The following is a 10,223-nucleotide window of genomic DNA, read 5'->3' as shown; positions in this document are numbered from 1 at the left end:
CAAGTGAAGATCAAAGTGAAATTTGACAGAAAGCTGTTAATGGCAATGTACAAAATTATTCAGCAGAAAGTGCACAAACAATGCGATTGTCTAAGAATGATTGAGGTAAATAATTAATATAACATAGATTTGAGGTTTTGATGAGTTCGAAAATACTATCTATTCTTGTGCCAAGCATTGTGAGATCATAAGATATTGCATAAAATCCAGAGGCGTGTGTTGTGCAAAAGTGAATAATAAAATCGAAAAGAACAATAAGATCAACACATAAGAATTTAAATATTGATTCAGTAATGTGTCTACGTCCATTATACGATGCAAATAAATCTACTAATTTCGAGTAGGATTACAACAGGTTGTTTATATAGAGTCATAATCCTGAAATTATGCTTCCAATATTTTACTGGCATGTTCCCTTCGCTCCATCAACTAGCCTCTAATACACGAGCATATGAGCACCTAATCAATAGCATGTTTATACGAGAACTTGAAATCACATTGTTCACAATTTCATTTTCTTTATAGACTTACATGTTTTCTATAAACTTAATTTTTGATCAAATGATTAATAGTCATTTAACGAATTATAATTTTACAATGTATGTTAATTATAAACTATTTAGTATTAGATAAATGAAAACGTAGACCTAACCAAACGTAGATTTACGTGGTTTGACATTATAGTGTAACTTATAATATTTATATGGAAGCGTGATATATTCATTGAAAACGTGAAAGATTATAAGAATTTCTTTTAAACCAATGCACGAGGAGAAGATGTGGCGGCTTATTCTTGTCGTCGCACAAGATGAACCCACCGTTGGTGGCGGCGATTTGGAACAATTAAGTAGAAGGGAGTATTTTTTAAGTTTTTGGACAAAAATAGAATATTTTTAAAGATTTATAACATAAGGATCATGCAGCAGGCAACAAATGGAAAACGAAGTCTTTCGTTGCTTGACAAAGTGCCTTGATTTGGTGAACTGGTTTCTTCAATATTTGGAGAGCTAAATAGTGAAAACTCCATAGCCACCAACTTGAAATCCTCCAATCTGTCTCCTTTATCGTGTCGTTTCTGAAATTTTAATTGCATATATGCTCTAAATCAGGTCATTTTCAGCACAAATTCTTCATGGCCAGCTCTTGTTTTGATTTGCTTTATCATCAAGCCTAACACTTGAAAGCTTCAAAAGTACAATGTTGTTTTCCAATTCTCGATCGTTAGAGTACTGAAAATGACCTGATTCTGCTACGTCGAATGACTGCAAATCAAGATATCACTGCCAGACTAATGTAAATAAATTAGTATATATAAATTAGCTCCAATTCATGGTTATCTTTCATTTGAGGTTTAATAAGTATAATTAGGGGTTAAAATGGAGTTGGCTCGGCCTTGGACTCCCGTCTCGCACAAAAATCAAACAAAAAGATATTCACACATAATGAAGCCCCTCGTTTGGTAGAATTTTTCACCCCCCAAAAATCAATTTTTCGATCATTATTTTACTATTTCGGTCATCATTTTTTACTTCTTCACTTACAGATAGAACTTACTTTTCTCTCTAATGGTCAAAAAATCAATTCTCATAATCTTTACCGAACAGGCCCTATAATGATTTTTGTCCACCTTCATGATGCAGGTTTTTTCTTATAACTACAATGAGTATGAGATGAGCTCATGCCTCTCGCACGCTAAAACTTTTATATAGTAGTTAAAGTGTAAAATGCCATATCGATTAAATATAAAAACATTAAGTAACATATAAGGCTTTAAATTACTTCTTTTAAAAAAGTTAATTTTTTAAGATGAAACTAAAATCTTTATGGTCTTTAAGCTCATTAATCTCAAACGAGTCACTTTCTTGGTGAGCATGTTAAAGGCTATAATTCCACATCAACTTAATACAAAAAACTTTAATCATCATATTAGGATATATGTTACTTCCGTTATGATCTATTTTTTTACATTATTGATCCCATTCCAAACGTAAGAGATGATCGTTCCACGTAAACTTAACAAATTACTATATGAAAAGCAATGCATGCTTCGAACAATAAGCGCCCCTATTTGGTATATATTCTTTAAATTTATTTTCAACCGTACATTTTTCTAAAAAAAATAATTTTGCACCAGGATAAAATACTTTTTCTACCTTTTTAACTGCATGAAAAAAGGAAAAAAAAAATCTTTTTCACAAAATCTTGTTGGAAAAAATAATTAGTTGCAGTAGTGATCAGAACAATATAACGTAGAAATATAAAACTTATCGTCCGATCGAGTCTCGTGACAGTACGATATCTTAAAGTGAAATTACCTGTCAATAATTGCTGCGACCTCCGTGGACAATCACTCCCAGGATACAACGATCGTAAACCACTTGTGCAGCAATCACGAATGATTTTTCTAGAACTCTCAATTGTACTCCAGAATAAATGTAAAAACTCGAATATAAGAAATTCAGAATATGAAAAGGAGGATTGATGCAAGATGATTTTTCTATTTTCTTGTTTTGTGTATTTTTTTCAAAACGAGATATGAGTTTATATAGGCAAGATGGAAGTAACAGTCTTCACCATGTTAATGCAGAATTTTAATGACTGAGTAGTGGGTGTTTTAATGGCTGTTAGTGGATTGTTACAAAAAAAACAGTCAGAAAATATTGGCTAGTTTTACCCATTAAATAATAAAGAAAAAAATCATTTATTTTAATCAAGGAAGCCCAAGAGCTCAAGACCCCAATCAAGACATTTTAATATCTGCTTGGGGAGTGACTCGAACCCCTGACGTCCCACACAAATGTCACATTTCTCACTACTTTGACACTTTATCTAATTTGATTATTTCTTTCACATTTTATATTTATATCATAAATATATAACAAATCTATTCTACAAAATCAACATCAAACGTGCTCCTGATATTTTTCGAAAGGAAAAAAAGTTAATCAGATTATGAAGGTAAATTCAAGAAGTCAATGAACGTATCATCTTTACAAGCTATGATGAGTTCCAGGTTGCTTGGAAAACATAACATCTTGCATAGGAAAGAATTGAATGAGGTTAAACAGTAGATTGTCTTTGACAACACTCCGATGTTGTTTTCCAACCACAGTTGGCCCAGTTTAATATTTTATAAAAATAATTAAAAAATGTAAAAAAATTCAAATAATTCTTTTCCTCTTTAAAAACATCACATTCATCACCTAATCAACCAAATTCTCACTATAAAATCTCGATGACTTTTTTCATTACAGCAAGAGAGAAAGAATTAAGATTAGACAAAAAAAAAAAAATATGAGTTCCTCTGCATTTGGAATGCTCTCTGCTATTGGATTCTTCATTACATTGATATCTTTGTGCATTGTTCCTCAGTATGCACAAGGCATAACGAGGCATTATGAGTTCAATGTAATTTTTCCCCATCGATGTTTACTCGATGATAATATGTTTTCGATTCATTTCTTATCATGTTTTCTTCAATCTTTTGTAGATCAAGATGCAAAATGTGACGCGCTTGTGCCACACGAAGAGCATGGTTACTGTAAATGGGAAATGCCCTGGACCTCGAGTTGTGGCAAGGGAGGGAGACCGTCTAGTCATAAAAGTCACGAACCATGTTTCAACCAACATCACCATCCATTGGTATAAATTTCATCTCCTTTCTCCATCTACAATTAGGTCCAAAGATTTTTCTTAGTAAAATCAAAATCATCAGACTTTAATGGCAACAACGTTATTATAGGCATGGCATTCGACAGCTTCGTAGTGGATGGGCCGATGGACCGGCATATATTACACAATGTCCCATACAAACTGGACAAAGTTATGTGTATAACTTCACTGTTGTAGGGCAAAGGGGAACTCTTTGGTGGCATGCACATATCTCATGGCTAAGATCAACTCTCTATGGCCCTCTAATCATTCTTCCCAAGAATAATGTGCCTTATCCATTCGAGAAACCCTACAAGGAAGTACCTGTCATAGTTGGTACGTAAGAACACTGACGAAGAAAAAGTAGATATTGTCTATTCTATTGTCCGATTTAATCTAGTAATCAAGGTCATGAACAACAAATTGTACTCTTCGATATGTAGGAGAATGGTTCAATAATGATCCCGAGACCATCATTCGTCAAGCTTTACAGACAGGAGGGGGTCCAAATGTCTCTGATGCCTATACCATCAATGGACTTCCAGGACCATTGTATAATTGCTCAGCCAAAGGTATAAAATTCAACTTTTTATTCGTAGAAACTAATTGCCTTTTTCTTTTTCTTTTGAATAATTACTTAATATGCTATGACTGGTTTGCGACAGATACATTCAAGTTGAAGGTTAAGCCCGAAAAGACTTATCTTCTTCGAATAATCAATGCTGCAGAAAGTTAAGCCCGGAAAGACTTATCTTCTTCGAATAATCAATGCTGCACTAAATGACGAACTTTTCTTCAGTATTGCTAACCATACTCTCACAGTTGTTGATGTCGACGCAATTTATGTTAAACCTTTTGAAACCGATACAATACTTATTACCCCCGGACAAACCACTAACGTTCTTCTGAAAACCAAGCCTAATTTTCCAGGTGCTGCGTTTTTCATGTCTGCTAGACCATATGTTACTGGACAAGGCACTTTTGATAATTCTTCCGTTGCCGGTATTCTAGAATATGAATTTCCATCCCCTCATTTGAAGAATCTCCCTCTCTTCAAGCCAAATCTACCGCCTCTAAATGACACTTCATTCGCCGCCAATTATACGAAAAAATTACGTAGTTTAGCTAGTCCCCTGTTCCCTGCTAATGTTCCAAAGAAAGTTGATAAACATTTCTTCTTCACAGTAGGCCTAGGGACAAATCCTTGTGACCATAAAAACCAAACCTGTCAAGGACCAAATGGGACCAAATTCGCGGCATCTGTTAATAATATTTCTTTCACTCAACCAACAACAGCCCTTCTCCAGGCTCATTACTTTGGCAAATCTAATGGTGTTTATAGCCCCGATTTTCCAATCAATCCATTTCATTGGTTCAACTACACGGGAAACCCTCCAAACAATACCATGGTGAACAATGGGACGACAAAAGTTATGGTCTTGCCTTTCAATACTAGTGTTGAGCTTGTTATGCAGGACACTAGCATTCTTGGTGCTGAGAGCCATCCTCTCCATCTCCATGGTTTCAATTTCTTCGTAGTTGGCCAAGGATTCGGGAATTATGATCCACAAAAGGACCCTAAAAACTTCAACCTCGTCGATCCTATTGAGAGGAACACAGTTGGCGTGCCCTCGGGTGGATGGGTTGCCATTCGGTTTTTAGCTGATAATCCTGGTAGGTAAAATGTGCAAATTGGTACATAATCACTATTTCCCTCTTGGGAGAAATATTTCTTTGAATTGTTTCGATTTAATCGATAACAAAGATTGAAAAATTTGTGTGTTAATATAGGTGTGTGGTTCATGCATTGTCATTTGGAAGTTCATACAAGCTGGGGACTGAAAATGGCATGGCTTGTCTTGGATGGAAAACTTCCCAATCAAAAGCTCCAGCCTCCACCAGATGATCTTCCCCAATGCTGATCTTGATCATCAGTTTTACTATCCAACGAAGATTTCTTGAGCGATGATCCGTTTCCTCCCACATTGAGCCGACTGAATTTCCCAGTTTTTGGCATAGGCTTCGGATATTTCTTTAAATGTGATTTTGTATTTCTTGTTCGTTGGGTTATATTTTGTAATATTGTTAAGAGTCCAATAATCTATCTAATTCTCCATGATTATAATGGTACTCATTTTTTTTATTATTTTCTTAACAAAATCTGGTGCTTTCAATTCTATGCTAAATATTGATGACATGGCACACCAATATTATTGATGAAAAATTTCATGCTAGGCCGTAGTAATTAAATGATCTATGTTAAGATTCAAACCGGTGACCACTTACTTATAAAGTTGTGCTTCCAAAATTGTGTTGAAGTCGTGTTTTAAATACACTTCTGTTAGTAGAGGATATTAACTGGATTGTGACGTGTAGCATCTCTATAACCGTTTGATGATATTCTAGAGGTTTCTACCCTTATATTCATGTGATGACTCTTTGATTGAAGAGCAGAGTAATATTTTCTTGGGTTTGGTAAACCGTCTCTTGGCTCTTTCTTCTTGCTAGAATCTTTCATTATTGGTGAATTAGGGTTCTTATTTTTTAGTGTTTTACAGTCATTAAACTTGTGTGAAGTGTCTGTAATATTTAATCTGTGAGAGAGAGGTGTTGTTCTGTGTTGTTGTTCGTGAATTTGTGCGATTCCCCTAGCGAACAGTACAGGTTTAACAGATCTGAGTGATCTGGGTTGATTCCTTGGTGGAAATTGGTCTGATTCATGATTCTTTGTAGAAGATAAGTCTTCGTGGCTTATTTTTGTGCTTTCTCTCGAACACTTTGTAATCTTGTTGCTGGTTTTTGGCTATATAGTGCAATTGAGTCAAATCCATTTATAATGGATGCTCAACGGGGGATTAGACGTTAAATGTGATCGTCAAACCTTTAGGGCTACGGTCAAAAAATCCCGTGTTGATTTTATATTTTTCTACACTTTTTACTTTCACTATTAAGTTGTGGTTTTTGAATCCTTGTTAATGCTTGTACGGCTCTTGACCTTTCAATCTACACATAAAGTAAATATCGCTACTTAGAAGATCAGTGATCATCCGATAAAAGTTTGTCTAAATATTCAAATTAGGAAAAAAAATCATACAAGCATATCAATCGTCACATTAGCAACCGCAAAATAGAGATCACATGATACTAATACATATCACATGTACTTAAAATTGAGGCATTCACAACTATACAATAGAGGTCATGTGATACTAGTATGGGTCATATGAAATTTTTCTACCAAACATTATCGTATGTTAGATAATAGATATAAAGCCACATGATATGGACACAAAAGAGTCACATGTCGGATATGTCAAATACTGATTTAACACTCCCTTGATTAGAAGCCTTCATCTTTGATTTGTTGGGTTGACCGAAGCTTATGTTAACTACTATCGATGTATTGGATTGAGGTTTATGATGGTATGATACATCAAAGATTACATCTTCAAGGATTTTCTTTGATAAGATTCCCATTAAATGAGGGATTTGTGGTCAATGGGAATCCATATCAGATAACAATAAAAAGAGAATAATTGCTTTTCTTTTCTTTTCTTTTTTTAATAAAAATGGGTACAAATTAAATTTATTTATTGACCTGATTTCCAAATATAGAAAGTTAAAGTCATAGTTATTCCTAATTTTCTCTTGAAAAATTGGTACGAATTTAATAAATTTTGACCTATGACTTCTAACAACTTCACTTCTCAGGAACCGTAGAATTGGATGGCTCTGTACCACCAACTGGCGTTCCGATCTATTCAGACATGAACTAACTATGAAAATGACTAAAGAAATTATCAGTATTCAAAATAAAGAGTTCCAAATTACTAAATGAAGCTTGGCAGTAAGCCTTTGTTTTTGCTTGAACACTAAGAACTTAAGTTTATTTTCTATAATTATTCAATTCTAGTTTGGAACAAGCTGCCAGATGTCACAATGTAAACATTAAAAATTGAAAAGAAGAAGAAAAAAAACATCGACATACACTTGCTTGAATGGTTTGATAATGTGTTTACATCCTTTGTTGTACGGCATAGACAATCCACTAACATGGTTAAAGTTTATATAGAACCCAATATTCTTACAATAATTATCGTACCCTTCCTCTGCTTCCTCAATTGATCTCCATATACATAAAAAAATATGAGCCATCTAATCAACACATATATGCCGTTGTTTGGGCCCCATTTTCTTGTCGAAAATGTATTTAAATAGTGATTGATGGAGAATGTATAAATAGAAAATGAGGAAAAATTTTAAGTTTGTATGTAATATTATTTTTATTCTGTATACAGTGAATAATACAAAGAAAAGAAAAAAAAGTCAAGAATGACAGCTTCTAGATAAAAAGACAACAAAACAAAGGCCAGAAAAAGTTGTCTTTGGTCAATAAAGAGAGATTTGCTATATATACACTATAATGTACACTTTAGTTTACACTTTATTACATGACATTACCCTATTGAATAGATTAAATTTCAAATAATTTTTTCATTCAATTGACACTTGACAATAATGCAAGTGTCAATTAAAGTATCAAAAATCAGTGTAAAAACAGCAAAATTCTAATAAAGATGACTCCAAATCCATTTAAAACCCCATTTGTTTCTCATTAATGTAAGAATGAGAATGAAAAATATTGTTGTTATGGACCTCACATGTAAAAATTCAAATATGATAGTTTGATGTGATGGATAACGGCCATAACTTTTATTTTAATAACCAAATAATGGGAAAACACAGGGGTTAAGTAACTTAATAATCCCCCACCACCGGTCCACCGATCCACCGGTCGGTTCACCGCATCACTCTGACTACAAATACCAAATTTCTCCACGACCGCCACCGGAGTCGCCGCTATTACTTCAAGTAACGCGGTGCCTTCGCCACCACTCTTTCAGGAAACAATTGAATTCGGAAACAAAAGAAAATAAAAATTGAGAAATGGCTCGTGGGTTCAAATTCTCATTTCATGTCAGTCTGGTTACAGCGGCCATTATCTACATCTACTTGTCAACGGTGTTTGTGTTCATAGACCAGTGGTTCGGACTTGGCTCTTCGCCTGGCATGATGAATGTCGCGGCTTTCACATTTTTGGCAGTCATGTGCATCTATAGCTACTGGCTGGCTGTCTTTACTGATCCGAGTCGGGTCCTGTCTCCTTCGCGCCCGACGTCGAGGTCTCTGAAAAACAGGTCCAGGAGATAAAGCGCAAGGTCCCTTTTCTTTTTCTAATTAATTTTTCAATCTTGTGTACACTTGCATGTGTGTGTAAATGTATGTTTCTTAATTTTCAAAATATCTCCTTAAATGCATTTCTATATTTTAGATATTATGTTGTTACGATCTATGTCTGGTTAAGTTTGGATTGTATGAAAATTTAACTTCTTAAATTTATCTTGATGGTATACTTGTGAGTTTTGTAAATTTACATAATCGGATTTCTTGCTCATTTAAGACAAGTATCTTTCTTTTAATGCTTGTAAAATGGTTTCTATTTTCTTTCCCGTTTTGGTGATTAGTCGGGTTTTTAACTTTTTAAATTTTGATAAAGCAGTTCATGACCTAGATTATTTATTCCCTATTTAATTGCTTTCACCAATGGTTATAGAAATAGCATAATACACCATCCTGCTGCTGCTTTTGATTGTTAATTTTTATGTCTTCATTAATGGTTGATTGGCTTGCTATTAGATTCTGTTCCATTTGTGACAGACCATGCTTGGAGCCTGAAGAGTAATGCTATTCACTAGTTGGCAATGAACCCTTGATTTATTGCCAATGGATTTGTGATGCATTTAATTATTGGATAATGGGACCCACAACCACCGAGGCTGGTGATCGTTAATAGCATTATTCTGCTTAGAGATGTATGAACGACGAGTTGTGCTGAATCTTCTATTCTTTTAAGGAAGATATAAATGAATTTTGGCCTATAAAACATCAATATAATGAGAAAAAAAAAAAGACGATTACGTCAAGAAGTCTTGCAGGATGTGTATGTTGCTATGCAGTTTTTTGATTTTCTGGTCAATGCAGAGCAGCTATTTTGAAGCAATATATAGTAAATTGGAACGCTGCAAGTGGCTGATATACAGTGCCCATCTTTTAGGTTTGTCACTTGTAAGTGAGATGAACCGCCTCACAAGCTTTTCACGAGTCCGTGTTTTTGAGCTTGAGCTGACTTGGATACTCAATGAATACTAAGTCAAGCCTTAATGTAGTGCTAGTAAGTGTGCAAGCAAGCTCACTAGTTTCTAATTATTCGTTTCATCATCCTAAGACATTAGTATTTAATTATATCAGGTCAAATTATTAATTGCTTTATACTTATAATTAAATTCTTAGCATTCAGCTTTTTACTAAAATTGAAGCAAAATTACTACAGGCTTCATGCTTATGATTGAGCTTTTATTTTTTATAATCAAGTCAAACATGATCCTTAAGGACCTATTTGATACCCTTGTTTTTCCATGGAAAATTGAAAATATTTTCCATTTCCATCCAAAAATGTGTGTTTGATGGCACCCAAATTCCATGGAATTGGTTTTCCAACCCCCCCCCCCCCT

At 34.3% G+C, this 10,223-nt stretch overlaps 1 protein-coding gene and 1 pseudogene across 2 annotated transcripts; both read left to right on the top strand.

The window, feature by feature from the left end:
* Window positions 1–3,264: 3,264 nt before the first annotated feature.
* On the top strand, window positions 3,265–5,849 carry LOC111399734 (laccase-17-like). Of its 2 annotated transcripts, none has more exons than XM_023027203.1 (6): window positions 3,265–3,408; window positions 3,491–3,642; window positions 3,743–3,987; window positions 4,095–4,246; window positions 4,380–5,325; window positions 5,443–5,849. In XM_023027203.1, exons 1-6 carry the CDS (start codon window positions 3,295–3,297, stop codon window positions 5,571–5,573), a joined length of 1,740 nt encoding a protein of 579 aa, XP_022882971.1. In that variant the 5' UTR covers window positions 3,265–3,294; the 3' UTR covers window positions 5,574–5,849. The 2 variants fall into 2 exon arrangements, with proteins under 2 accessions (XP_022882971.1, XP_022882972.1); XM_023027204.1 differs by lacking the exon at window positions 5,443–5,849 and adding an exon at window positions 4,317–4,333 and having other exon boundaries at window positions 4,095–4,223; window positions 4,380–5,333.
* A 2,581-nt stretch (window positions 5,850–8,430) lies between these two features.
* LOC111399733 overlaps window positions 8,431–10,223 on the top strand; it is a 5,431-nt pseudogene continuing 3,638 nt past the window's right edge.

Source organism: Olea europaea, chromosome 9 (genome assembly GCF_002742605.1).
Source record: "Olea europaea var. sylvestris chromosome 9, O_europaea_v1, whole genome shotgun sequence".
Taxonomy (NCBI): domain Eukaryota; kingdom Viridiplantae; phylum Streptophyta; class Magnoliopsida; order Lamiales; family Oleaceae; genus Olea; species Olea europaea.
The sequence above is the reverse complement of the archived record's forward strand: the minus strand, read 5'-3'. Positions and strand labels throughout refer to the sequence as shown.

What these genes read in the sequence shown, in the direction of transcription:
- LOC111399734 (XM_023027203.1), top strand. Translation starts at nt 3,295, where the DNA reads ATGAGTTCCTCTGCATTTGGAATGCTCTCTGCTATTGGATTCTTCATT. An exon ending in TAAAATTCAACTTTTTATTC is followed by an intron (nt 4,247 to 4,379) that starts GTAGAAACTAAT and finishes TCAATGCTGCAG; the next exon opens with AAAGTTAAGCCCGGAAAGAC. An exon ending in GTTTTTAGCTGATAATCCTG is followed by an intron (nt 5,326 to 5,442) that starts GTAGGTAAAATG and finishes GTGTTAATATAG; the next exon opens with GTGTGTGGTTCATGCATTGT.